This window comes from Mya arenaria, chromosome 3, assembly GCF_026914265.1.
Source record: "Mya arenaria isolate MELC-2E11 chromosome 3, ASM2691426v1".
NCBI classification, from domain to species: Eukaryota; Metazoa; Mollusca; class Bivalvia; order Myida; family Myidae; genus Mya; species Mya arenaria.
This window is the reverse complement of record NC_069124.1, coordinates 41,201,196-41,214,906: the sequence shown is the minus strand read 5'-3', so window position 1 is coordinate 41,214,906 and position 13,711 is coordinate 41,201,196. Positions and strand designations below refer to the sequence as shown.

Here is a 13,711-nt window from a genome sequence, read left to right as displayed (position 1 = left end):
TTCACATTTTAGTTGTTTTTAACAAAAAAGACGGAGTTGAACATAAAATATGTACGAGTGATATACGGTGGTTACGTCATACCGGGTGCCGATTTAGGATTTTCTGTTAGAGGGGGCGTAACTTAGTTTTGTAACCTTTTGCCTTGCGCACCTCCCTCAGTACCGAAATATGTTTGGTTTAAAATGTTGGCAGGAGTGGGTACTCCCCAAAGAATTTTTTAAACATTTCTAGTCTGAATATTGCTTTTTTGACAATTTTTAAAACTCGTTTTTTACTATATTGAAATAAAACATCGGACGATTTTTAGGGAGCGCCGAATGCGCCCAATGGAACCGCTAGTGTAACGGCTAACCTTTTTACTTCTATTTTGTAACATAAAAATTCGGAGACAAATTTTACGCATATTCAATTCAATATAGGCCGGAACTAGCGGATCCAATTGGGGTACATGGAACGTATCCTATGACCATATGGTTAAAAGAATATACAACTTGTACAACTAAGCACCGAAATACAACATAGACTAAGATACACCACTAAGATCCCCTACATAATGCCAAATACAAGATCTCGACATGGTGAGTTTGCTGTTTTCTAGTTAAGATCCCAGCATATGCAGCATTTATAATCAGCCACTTTTATATTTAACAGTATAGCTAAGTATCATAATGCGGACAAGTAGATGCTTAACCTCTCTCAAATGTCCGTACATTCGTGATATGATTTCATAGCGTTAAATGCATTTCAGGACGTTAAATTAATTGACTTCCTGGTGGAGAAATTACAAACGAAAGGTGATAGTGTTGTCATGACTGTGTTTGTGTGAGGCGTTCATGCCGATAAAATATATTTAATTAATATTCAGATTTCAATAATTGACTTCACTGTTGACGGAATGTAAACTTTGGTAAGTTTTAGTATTTGTTTCGAATCGGTTATTAAGATCATACATATTTGGAAAAATGTTTTAATTTATAGCTCTAATGTTGAGGCAAATATGTTAAATAGTTATCAATGGAAGTCGATGTTTAAACTTAAGGAAAACAGTGTGTCAATAATCAAAGTTTACTAACCAATGTAGAGTACTGAGGTTATTTGAAATGTATGATTTATTCTCCTTTTATGACAATGAACAGAGAAAGTCAGATTTATTTATAAAGTAATTATTTTCGGAAAGAGTTCAATTTAAATAGGCATTTATTTTTTGCTGGCAACTTTTATGTTATTGAACATAAAAATAGAGGTACCTACTTGACCATACTTATTCATCAATGTATCCAGAAATTTAGTAATGCACCAGTCAATTGTAACCACGCCCCCCTTCCGCACCCCCTACTAGGTCCGGGGAATAGCGGGAACGAACAGATGGTAAAATCCCTGCCAAATGCCCCCGCACCCCAGGGACCCTATGTAAGGGTCATTCCCCGCTATATTTAAAGCAATGACAAAACCACCGCGTTCACCTGGTACTGCGGGGCCACCTGAAAGGCAAAAACACGGCCCATTTCCCCGGCTATCCCTGGTATACCCCCGGACCTGGGGGGCCGTGGTTACAATTGACTGGTGCATAATACTTAAGGGGTTGAATTAAACCCATTGAATGCAACTTGATACTAAACCATCCGATAGCGACAAAACGATAGATAGGCTCTAAATCCGATAAAATTCATTAACATTCAAGTGTTAAGTATTTCGTTGCAATATTGACAAAGTTTGCTGCTATTTTAATCTGTTTAATTTAACTCAACTTGGTGACGTGTCCCTGCGGTGCATTTATCTTTGACTGCAGATATAAAATTCCAACTACCGAATTTCATTATTTAAAACATTACAGCTCCGTTTAATACAAAAGCGTCTTTTTTATTATATTTAAGATTTTGAAAACATGTATGCTGTTACTGCAGTCAACTTTGGAATACGAGAGACAAGTATAGGTGTTACGTTTAGGAACAATAAAAGGGTCAGTGCAGTTTATTTCAATGGGAACGATGATGTAGCTGAAATAACAGCTCCTTCGTGCGCGCTGTTAGATGAAAAGGGTCGGCTGGACTGTTTTGGATTTGAAGCCCAACAGAAGTACAATGAGTTACTCAGTGAAGGCAAGTGTGCAGGTTGGAAATATTTTCCAACATTTCCAGCTCTCAAAAATCATCAGGTAAGTAAAACCGAGCTTAATTTCATTCAGACTTTTTTTTCGTTTTAAACAGCTTAAGAATATAATAAAGCTCACAGTTCGTTCTTATCACAATTCGGCAGCTCCATGCAGTAATAAGTACCTTCAAATAGAGCTAATAATAATCATGCACATCTTAAATGGTGTATACATTATTTGCAAAACCATTTCTAATAGAGCAATTAGTACCATCAAATAGAGCTGTCTTCTAAGAATTTCCCAAACAGACAGATAAATAGTAAGTTTATTACAGACAGACGGAAGTATTCATTGTTGTTTACATGCATACAATTATATTATTGTAATTAGTTATTTTCGTCTGTTTGTAGTGTGCTTTTACTTTATAATTTATCCTCAGATTATAAAAGAACACATTTGTTAAATGATCTCATCAATCATTGATCCTTAAGGTTAATAAAGGCCAGTTTCAATATTTCTCATGAGGGGGTTTGATAATGATAAATCTAACGCATAGCATCATCCTCCTGGAGTGCGAGAATGGTTTCAATTTGCACTGCATGTATATATGGAGGCATTCTTTGACAAAGTCATTTATTACTTAGGTACAACATTCAGATAAAATTCAACTTCCGTATACCCATCATGGTATGTGTATGTCCATACGGTATTATATGGAAAATGATTCCAAACCATGACTGATTAAAAACATCAAGCACTTAATTTCTAAACAAAATGCAAACATTCTAAGACAGTTTGATTTGGATTTGGATGTATACGCATTGAATAGTCCGTTGACCACTACAGCAGGAGTAGCATCTTTTACCTGTTATGCTGAACCTTACCGAACTCCTCACATGTCCTGTAGTACATAATGATTTAATCTGAAATGTTCTCACTTATTGAAATCCAATGCAATATTATACTCCTAATATTAGTTTTATGTGTTTATAAATTAATATTAGTTGCCTATTCAATCTTGAAATTAAGCTCGTCTGCCAATGTTTGCAATTTAATGAGCATCTACCGAAATAATATAATTGGTCTTTGGTCTATGCTTTCGCTTAAATAGTTAACAAAGAATATTTAATCGTAACTCTTGTTAGAAACTTGACATTTCTTAATCATTTTTACTCATGACCTACGAATCACTAAGGGCCATAACATTTGATTAGGTAACATACAATGATTATTTTCGTCACACTCTCCACAAAACTTCGGGATCCTTGAAATGGGTAAATTGGAAGCTTTTTACATAGTCCGCGTTTCATTTCCTCCGTTATAAATCCACGTAATAAACTACCTTTTTCTGTTGGTCTTTTACTTTGCTGTTCGGCAATAGCACGGAATATGCATATTTAAGACATTTAAGTAGTTCATATGTCTTCTTTTATTATAGTTGATAAATGACGAAGTGCATATAGCTGATGAGACCGGTGAGCTTTTCTCTGCCAACAAACTGCTGGGAGAAATTGTTGAGTATTTAAAAAACAAGCTTTTAACGAAAATTCCTATGTACAGCTCCATACCTTGGAGTTGGGTCTTCATTGTTCCAGCAACTTGGAATACCAAAGCGCAAACCTGCCTTACAAATTCAGAGATGCAGGTAAGGAAGCCAATGTTCAGGAGACTCTTCTACAGTTCGTGTTTAAACCGTTTTCGTTCGCATAAGATGCAAAGAGAAAAAATGAAATATTGTCTTGTTGTTAATAATGTTGACATAGGATAATCAAGTTTAAAACCCAAACACAGTTTACTTTTAACACATTTTTCAGTCGAGGTTGAGCGTTGATACATTACCTTTATTGTCGGACGCAGAAGCTGCTTCGTTCGCATGTCTAGAAGAACTGAATAACATTGGAGCGAACAAAAAGTGCCTTTTAATTAATTGGAATGGTACGTATCTTTATCAAACAAGTGTTAAAGTACTACTTCTACTTTTGATTCTTCTGCTACTGCTACTACTAATAGCACTAATACTACTGATAGTAATACTACTTTTACTACTACTACTACTACAACTACTACTACTGCTACTACTACTACTACTACTACTACTACTACTACAACTACTACAACTACTACTACTACTACTACTACTACTACTACTACTACTACTACTACTACTAATACTAATACTAATACTACTACTACTACTACTACCACGCCTACTACTTCCACTTCTTCTACTAATACTACTACTACTAATACTACTACTACTACTACTACTACTACTACTACTACTACTACTACTACTACTACTACGCCTACTACTACTATAACTACATTTTCCTGTACTCTGCTACAACTTTTACTATTATTACTACTACTGCTATGCCTACAACGCCTACTACTACTACTGCTGCTACTATTACTACTACGCCTACTACTTCTACTACTACTTTGGTGTTAGATTATTATTTCTTTTGCATAATTTTGTGTTTTAATGCATAATTAATGAAATTCTGCAGAAGCTTACACAGAATTTGCTGAAGTTGAATCAAGTTTTGATAAGACGACAAGGGTTTCTTTCCTGGAAAGCAAACCTTCGAACGACATGGATACTGTTCAGGAAAACATCCAATCGTTTATGGGACTTGGTGCCGATACTGGGTTTCAATTTGCAGACTTCACAGACAAATCGGAGTTCACCCATAAATTGAAGTCAGAACTACGAAGCGTATACCTTGAAAAAAGCGGTCATATGAGTTTACCATTACTTCATAATTTTAGACAACGATTTAGTGAAATGAGTGACAGTAGAAAACAAGAAGTTTTCGGAGACACGGCACAAATGCGTGGCAATAAACTTCGCATTAAACATGAAATGATTGCACCATTGGTAATCGAATCATTGGAAAAAACAGTTGGATATGTGAAAGAAATAGTCTCAAGACCAGAGAACAGAGGCGTGACAGACATCATATTTTTCGGCGATTTTGCCAAATATCCAATTGTAGTCGACATATTGAAGAGCAAGTTGAACATATCGATCCATGTAGCAGATGATGTTGAAACGGTTATACTTAAAGGGGGAGCTTTGTTTTGGCTATCTCCAGAGATAGTTACTTCAAGAATTTTGAGAATTCCAGGCAATGAAGATTACGCATCAAATATATGGACTGAACCGAAGGTAAACACAATTAACTTTAGATGCTATGTAATTAAACGAACGATGTGTATTCCTAATATAAAGCCAAATCAAAATATGTATAATGTTATCATGACCGTGCATTCAATGGAAGGATCCAACTGTTTAAGACCATGTGTGTGCTATTTTTGGGCAAGGATGTTTATCCGATAAAGTTATAAGACAAATTTAAAATATTAGCATAATGACTACAGTCTAGTATAGTTTATTCTGAGTGTTAATGTCCGTTCAAATGAGCAAGATCTCTCTCAGACCCGCTTCTGACCGTTGAATACGATCTGCTGTCGTGATTTTACAAACGCATAAAATGTGATCGCATTTAGTAATATATTTTACAAAGCGTTGACGTTAAGCAATGGGACTCATGGCATCATCGTTGTTCCATTATTTATTTTCTAGGTGACAGCACAGCACCTGGTCATCGCTGCCTTCGATTTAGGAACCACATTCAGTGGATTTGCTTACTCCATAGGAAATAACCCGACAGAAATATGGGCGAACAAACCTTGGTACAATGGTGAACAACTTCTCTCGCTGAAAACGCCGACTTCTGTTCTCCTTAAACCAGATAAGACATTTCATTCATTTGGCTTTGATGCAGAAAACGAATATTCTCATCTTGCTGAAGAAAACAATCATGAAAACTGGATGTTATTCAGAAGATTCAAGATGTTGCTTCATCAAACAAAAGTAAGCATTTTAGACTTTTACACTTCATATTAAGATTGAAAGGCAAAATAAAAAAATATGTTTCGACATTACCATTGCAAACATTAAAGGATGATTTTTCACTTATGTTTTATTTTATATATGGTTGGCAGTTTTTTACCGTCTGTAGATTTATTTTGTTGCAATAATCCCCTCGTTTTTAATTTATGTTTTGATGAAAAGGCTTCCTGTATAGAAACATAATACAGCTTTAATAAATTACCTTGATCAAAGCGAAAGTTTATTGTACATTAGTGAATGTTGTATAAGGAAATTAAAAGTGTATGGTTTATCTAAATAACTCCTGTTCCCTGAAAGGATGGACTTCATAGAGAAACAACAGTTGAAGATATTAGCGGAAGGAAAATGCCTGCCTTGACCATCTTTAGTATGGCCATTCGATATTTGAAAGAACAGCTGATGGAAACGCTTCTATCGAGCAAGGCTGGCATCTCTGAATCTGATATTATGTACGTCATAACAGTACCTGCAATCTGGAGCGATGGTGCAAAACAGTTCATGAAAGAGGCGGCAATAGAGGTATGTTTGTAATTGTGTTTGTATCATTTATTGCGGTAGGATGTCTACACTGGTGATTTCTTATGTATTTCTATATTTAGGCTGGTATTGACGGTAAACAGATTGGTTTGGCTCTTGAACCAGAGGTCGCTGCGATTTGGTGTCGGCATATTCAAATCGATGTGAAGAACGAACTTTTAAAACCGGGAACACGGTTTATGGTCGTTGATGTAGGAGGTAAAAGAATAACAATAGTTGTCGAATTCGAAGGTCAATGATTGGATGATGATAAATGCAAAACATTTAATATTGAAATTTACTGAAGGGTTAAGAGTTCCATAAGTACAAGAAATATGCAATATGTCTAGGTGATGTTATTGTAAAAATTATGCTAAATAAAAAAACCTGAAGTTTAAATATTCTTGAACGGCACTGCATTGAATGTTCATTAAAGGTGTACAATTTAGGTTCATGCACACAAAAAATATGCATAATCATGTTTAACACATTTGACTTTTATGATAAAAACATAAAAACATATGATTGAGGTACAGATACAAATATAAGCCTTTATAAATGTGTGTTTCTTAATAGCTACTTGGCCACAAATTCCGTAGTTAAAAGAGCCCCAAAGTATCGTTAATATGTGTTAATCTGTTCCTCAATCATGTGTACTTTTGTTTTGATGATAATACTCAAATGTCTTAGACTCGATGATAAATTAAAATTAAAAAACATTTGTTTTGAATCAACCTATATTGTGCGTCTTTAACACCTTACACTTAATACATTTATTATAGATTGATCATATTGAATCGATTTTTTTAGGAACATCATATCTGTTTAAAATTATCACAGGATTTAATACCATAGTCTTGCGAAAATCAATAATAGAAGGACCTCATTTTGTTACGGGTATATCTTATATAGTATCGACTTTAACAGCATGTGAGAGCCTGAAAAGCATGCATAAGCTTTTGGCTTGAATGAGAGTAACCACGTATTGTGGCTTTTATATGGTGAGAGTTGCCAGCAACAGGGGTCGGAGTATGTAAACGCACTTGCTGAGCAATTTATCTTGTTTAGGATTGTGTGCCTTTTCCCCTATGAAACATTTAAACACGTATATGCAGCATCCGGGTTGGGCGAATTTGGAGTTTTGCTACTCGAGGGAGTCATGTTCACTACTAACTATTATTTTTCGGCTTTGATGGTTTTTCTCCAAGAAATAATAATCATTACCCCAGCAACATGACTGAAATCAATCGATTTTGATGAAATTTTTAACATTTAGCTATAATACTATATTTTCGTTTATTCAAATAGTTTGCAAATGCTATGAAGGAAACTGTTCGTGCTTATTTAACTTAAACTTAAATACGAATAACTTAACATACCAAATTAGATATAAAAATTTCTTTAGTGCCTTTATTTAATTTTAATAAACTTGATATACTCCATTGAAAACATTTTGCTTTATAGGAGGAACCGCAGATGTATCTGTACAGGAAATAACACCCAACGCCAGACTGAAAGAAATACATCGTCCAGATGGCGGGGCTTGGGGAGGAACGAACGTGGATAATGAATTCTTTAATTGGATTGAGTCGATATTTGGACAAAAAGAACTACACAACTTGAAAAAGAAGCAGATCTGCGAATTTTTCGACATGGTGAAAGAATTCGAATACAAAAAACGCAACATTCGCAATAAGAATGTCTTTATTCAAATTCCATTTTCACTTCGAGAAGACGCCATCAAAATAGAGAATCAAATCGAAAATCTTGGTCTGTCCACACAAGTCAAACTGATAAAGGATAAAATACAAATAGGGGCCGATGTTGCAAAGGGTTGGTTTAGTGCAACAATTAACAACATAACCTTGCTCGTTAAGACGATTTTAGAAGAGCCGCATTTAGACAACGTCCACTTAGTGATTATGGTGGGAGGATTTTCGGAGTGCAAGCTTTTACAGTCGGCTATGAACGACGTTTCGCCGAATGTAAGAGTTTTAATTCCAGAAGATGCTGGTATTGCGGTTTTAAAGGGAGCAGTTGTATTTGCACGTGAACCTCGCGTGATTACTTCAAGAGTAATGCAATGCTCGTATGGTATTAACAAACCTGTTGAATACGACGCGAAAGAGCACGATTGCTCAAAGGCCGTGATTGAAAATGGGAAGAAGGTTGTTCATCTTTTTGAACAATTTGTGAAAATAAACGATGAAGTACGAATTGGAGAAGAAATTGTAAAAGGTTTTAAACCAACGTCACTAAATGAAACCAGGTTGGACATTTACTCCAGTCCTCACCCAAACCCCCGCTATATTTCCGACAGAGGGTGTACGAAAATCGGAGAAATCATTGTAAAGCATGAAAGTGGAAAAACAATGGATGAAAAAATATTTGATGTCCTCTTCGAATTTGGGAAAACGGAAGTGTTCGTCCGAGTAATTCTGCGCATTTCTGGGGAACAATTTGGAACCAAATTGGATTGTCTCGAAGCTGAAGGAAAAACAAAACCTGTTTCTGGTTCATATCTGAACTCCGACGAAACAAAAATAAAATAGCGAGTACGATATATAACATTGTGAAACTGGATTAGAAAACATTCCCTTACATGTAGCTGTCAACTATGTGTAAACTGATATTATAAGATGTGATTTAACCTGATTCATAAAGGACAACTAACAATGTTTATACATAGGATAGTTATATAAAATGTATGCACTATTAGAGGAATTGCAAAATGTAACTTGTCCGTTTAAACTACTTTCTGAGTGCTACGTCATCCAGGGGTGGTATTCAATATTTAACTGAAGTTAATCTTATGGTCCTACATCATTGAATTCATTCACTCTATTGGTCAGTTATTATTGACAAGAAATCCGATAAGCTACATCATTCTTAGATCAATATCAAAAATCAATATTGAATATCAGCCCTGGTGTGTGTATAATGCATAAGTTTTAGGCGTTTAGCCGTAATCGTGGACGCATATAAATGTATCATTCAACTTATAGATTCATTATGTTGTGTTTATTATTAGTTTAAACGTATTAATTTTACAACGATGTTAAAGGTTATGTTTATGTCTCTCGTTGGCACAATGCTACGCGAGAATGTGATCTTATGTTGTAGGTTGTAGGTGAAACCGGAGTTCCCGGAGGAAACCCACTGCTGCACTTATTGGTTATGTTATGCCTGTAAATTGTTGGAATGGTCTTATATAGCAGTGATAAAACGACTGTGTCCTAAGATTGTATGAACAATTGCTTGGTGTTTAACTACAAACAATAAAACAATAATGTTTTTTATGACAAACTTGGGGAACATAATATAATAATATAAAACACATATAATATACTTTGTATTGAAACCGGTAGAAGCTTTTTTTGTTAATGAAAGAGGAGGTACATGTTATGATTCTTTTTAGATGAATTTCATGTTCATCTTCAATGTTAAATATTAAACCAAATTCAAATAAAGATAATAATTAACTTACTTAAAACTAAGTCAAAATTTCAAAGAAATAATTCAATCCGAAAACTGTTCTATATAAAGAAGGGTCGCAACGTTTTCCTAGATACCATTTGTTTAGTTTAAACTTATTTATTTTACAACGATCGTGAAACGTGCTTTTGAAACGTATATTAACCACTCTCGTTGGCAAGATGTTGCGCGAGAGTGTGGTCTTGTGTTGTGGGGGGGAGGAACCGGAGTACCCGGAGGAAACCCACTTGTCCGACTTGGTGACCACACACCAAACTCACATGCGCCCAGGCTGGGAATCGAACCCAGGTCGCCTAGGTGAGAAGCGAGTGTACTGACCACTGCGCTGCTACAAGAAACTCATTGATGTATAATAAGCAAACGTCTCAAAAGATCGTATGATTTATGACAGTTTTATTATTATTTTTATGAGAACATTATTAAGTTTTCCCTTCTCACTGTCATACCACTAATTGTTTGTACATGTTGACTTGTTACATTCTACCAACCATGTTTTTACCAGTTACATACATACATACATACATACATACATGAGTGGGCTTATGCCACAATACGTGTTGTTTTGGATTGCAAGGGTTTTCTGTGTATAAAGCCTTAAGCATTTGGTGAAGTTCAAAAAGAAGGCAATGGTAAAAAACGTTATTGCATCTGTATAACAGATGTTTCTAACGCTGTTCAACTTCACATTAACAAATATGCATGGTATTTTTTCGTGTTATAGTTACATCATGTTGTTTTAATTATCATGTGTTATTGAATGGTGTTGAATTGAAATATAAAATGTTATGTCAATGTATCAGATACTCACATATGTGATGTTTGTATGCCTTCTGACCCATATTATATTGGTAACATGTGTAATGATTTATGCAAAAATAAAATAAGTTTTTACAAATTGCTTAAAATACTAAGACGACATATATTTTGTTGTCTTGAAAAGAGTGTATTACATTTTACATCCGAATTCGGTTAAAGTAAAATGCAGATATACAAACAATATTAACGTTCTGTATAATGAGTTTCTGTATTTACAGATAAGTAGTCAGCAAGAAATGCCCCATTCATATGATACCAAACTTGGGTCAAAAGACTACGACATTTGAATTAATGGTTGAACCATCTGATAATCGGTAAATTGGTGTGTTGGGTGCATTAAACATTTCTCTGAAATATATCATTGAATAATCATGGAATTATGAATCGTGTGTTTTGCAGATGCCATGTCATGATATGTAAATCATAAATAAATATTAAATTATCATCAGCTTTTCGTGTGTTACATATTTGATGGCAGAGCCTCGTTTTTATCGTTTTAAAATGAACTCGTTTAATAAATTCGATGCAAAATAAACCCTGTTATGAGACTCTCTATTAATATCTGTACAGATCATCCAACCTTTCACACTAACACGGTGAGACTGTTCTTCACGTCCTTTGGTCAACAAAGTTTAACTAAAAGTTCACCAACTTCAAAAATCGTTAAAAGTTATATAATTTCATCATTACTGGCTCGATCATACTCCCTTCACATCCAATGATTCAGACTACCTACTAAATGTAAAAAATCGCCTTGCATAACTAAGCTCATTTGATCAATGACTGCCTTTACCTATTCCAAATTTCGACTAACGAAGCTAAATACAATCTTATTCTAAAGACAAACAACATTTCAAAAGCTCCTGACTTATTCTTATAAAAAAAAATTACCAATTTGCATTCCCCATTATAAACAAATGACTTTCCCTGAGATCTGACTTTTTATAAGCGTCTATAATAATGACAAAATCAATCAATCAGACGTTTGATTTCACTGAAACAACGTTGATGTTTTAAGGATGCTATTCATATTTCTGCTGTCTAACTGTAATCAAATAAACGAAAGAGAAGAGCTGTTTTACCGACCAGTCATATTGAAATATCTATGTTTATAAACTGTATAAGCGTTACCAAAACAAAGGGAACAAATGAATGAAGAAACTAATAATTTCGTGACAGAAGTATTGGTATGCGTTATCCAAAATAAGCAGTGTATATAAATAACATTACTTCAACTGAATGAAGTGGTAATAATATACGTAAATGTTAAAAATTACTTGTTCAGAATGACAGGTTCAATGTGCACGAAATCGCTGATGTGATGCATTTGTGTAATTTTAATCTTATGGGCGTCGAAAAGGCAGGGCATATATATTTTTAATAGAATGCTTCTTTTCATTCCGTATGCTCGGTAGAGTTCTCTGAGCGAATTATACATTCGGCCATTTTCGAGAAACAAGAAGCTGGTTTGGCCTTCACATATTGGGCATGAGCCTTACATATAGCACTGGTGTCAATAGCAAGAAGGCTCGGTAAAGAAATGTTCTTATTAGTATCCTTATAATATTCTTAATATAAGTAGATGTATCTTGGGATATTGGATCCCACTACCTGGAAGCAACAAGTGTCGATCAAAGCTTATATGTCTGTTCTAATGAACGTTCAATTTAGCTATAGTAATTCAAGTTAAATGTGTCATATTGAACATGCAACAAGATAGAATACTATAATATGTACACACTAGGGATGGAAACCGGATACCAAATCGGTATCAAGATATTTGTATCAAGTATTCGAATACTATCCTGATACTCGTATGAAATTGTTTTCATAATAAGTTAATTTCCTATTATATGTCACCCTCCTTCTGTTATTTGACATAATTATCCACTTAATTTATAATCGTCATATGGCAATTTCACTTTTTCATTCATTCTTTTTCAGTCTTAATAATTTATAATGTTATAATCAAAGCTAAACAACTCATTTCACGTCATAAAACTCATGATGAATACCACGTAAACACCTCGCGAATTTGATTGTCACTTCGGCCGAGGTGGTTGCTTGGTTACTGCCACGTGCTTTCGAGTTTGTTATTTATCAGCAGGTTTCATGTTAAATGACGCTTTGATTATTTGATAGTCGATTGTAATTTTATTTCATTACATTGTTTGATTTAATACAATACCTACAGTTTATGCGGTGTTTTGTAATGAAGGATATAATTGCGGAAAAGATAAGAAGACAAAATGTTTTTGTATTTATTGTTCAGATAGCAATAATTTCTTCATGCATATTCATCAAAAATACGATTTGTCATTAATAGCTTTGATTGTACGACCCTTATCTTGTGATTGGACGATCAGTTCCTACGGATTAATGATCAAACCGTGTAATATCAACTTGTGTCAATTAAGCACATCTGAGATCATAAAACAACACTTGTCATTGTAAACAAGGTCATAGAACTTCACAGGGTGCTGCACAAGGACAGAATATCACGCCTTGTGCAAACACCCAATTAGCAGAAGATTTGTGACACATACCCGCTTCGCGACAGACACTGTTGATCACCTGAAAAGTTGTATAACAATTGCTATGTCTCTGCTAAGCTATTTCTGCCGAAATTTTAATTCTTAATGAATATTCGAATACCCATTTTGGTATCCGAATACTTGCGTGATAGCCGGATACTCGGATATTCGCTTCCATCCCTAGTACACACACATAGGAGTACAGAAGGATCATCACGACTGTCCGTGTGTAGTCTCCAAAACTGCCTGAGAGCTTTTCGATCACAGAAAGCCTAGTTTTGCGTTATCGACTGCATGCTCGGGTTATACCTTGCAGAATTATGACACTTTACTGCTTT

General features: G+C 34.8%; 1 protein-coding gene across 2 annotated transcripts; it reads left to right on the top strand.

The window, feature by feature from the left end:
• The first annotated feature begins 768 nt into the window (after positions 1 to 768).
• On the top strand, positions 769 to 11,232 carry LOC128226871 (heat shock 70 kDa protein 12A-like). 2 transcript variants are annotated; one of them, XM_052936966.1, is made up of 9 exons: positions 769 to 908; positions 1,876 to 2,156; positions 3,532 to 3,738; positions 3,908 to 4,028; positions 4,604 to 5,265; positions 5,683 to 5,973; positions 6,310 to 6,531; positions 6,612 to 6,747; positions 7,993 to 11,232. In XM_052936966.1, the coding sequence occupies exons 2-9, from the start codon at positions 1,887 to 1,889 to the stop codon at positions 9,078 to 9,080; spliced, it is 2,997 nt and encodes a 998-aa protein (XP_052792926.1). In that variant the 5' UTR covers positions 769 to 908; positions 1,876 to 1,886; the 3' UTR covers positions 9,081 to 11,232. The 2 variants fall into 2 exon arrangements, with proteins under 2 accessions (XP_052792926.1, XP_052792927.1); XM_052936967.1 differs by lacking the exon at positions 769 to 908 and having other exon boundaries at positions 2,066 to 2,156; positions 3,654 to 3,738.
• The last annotated feature ends 2,479 nt before the right edge of the window (positions 11,233 to 13,711 follow it).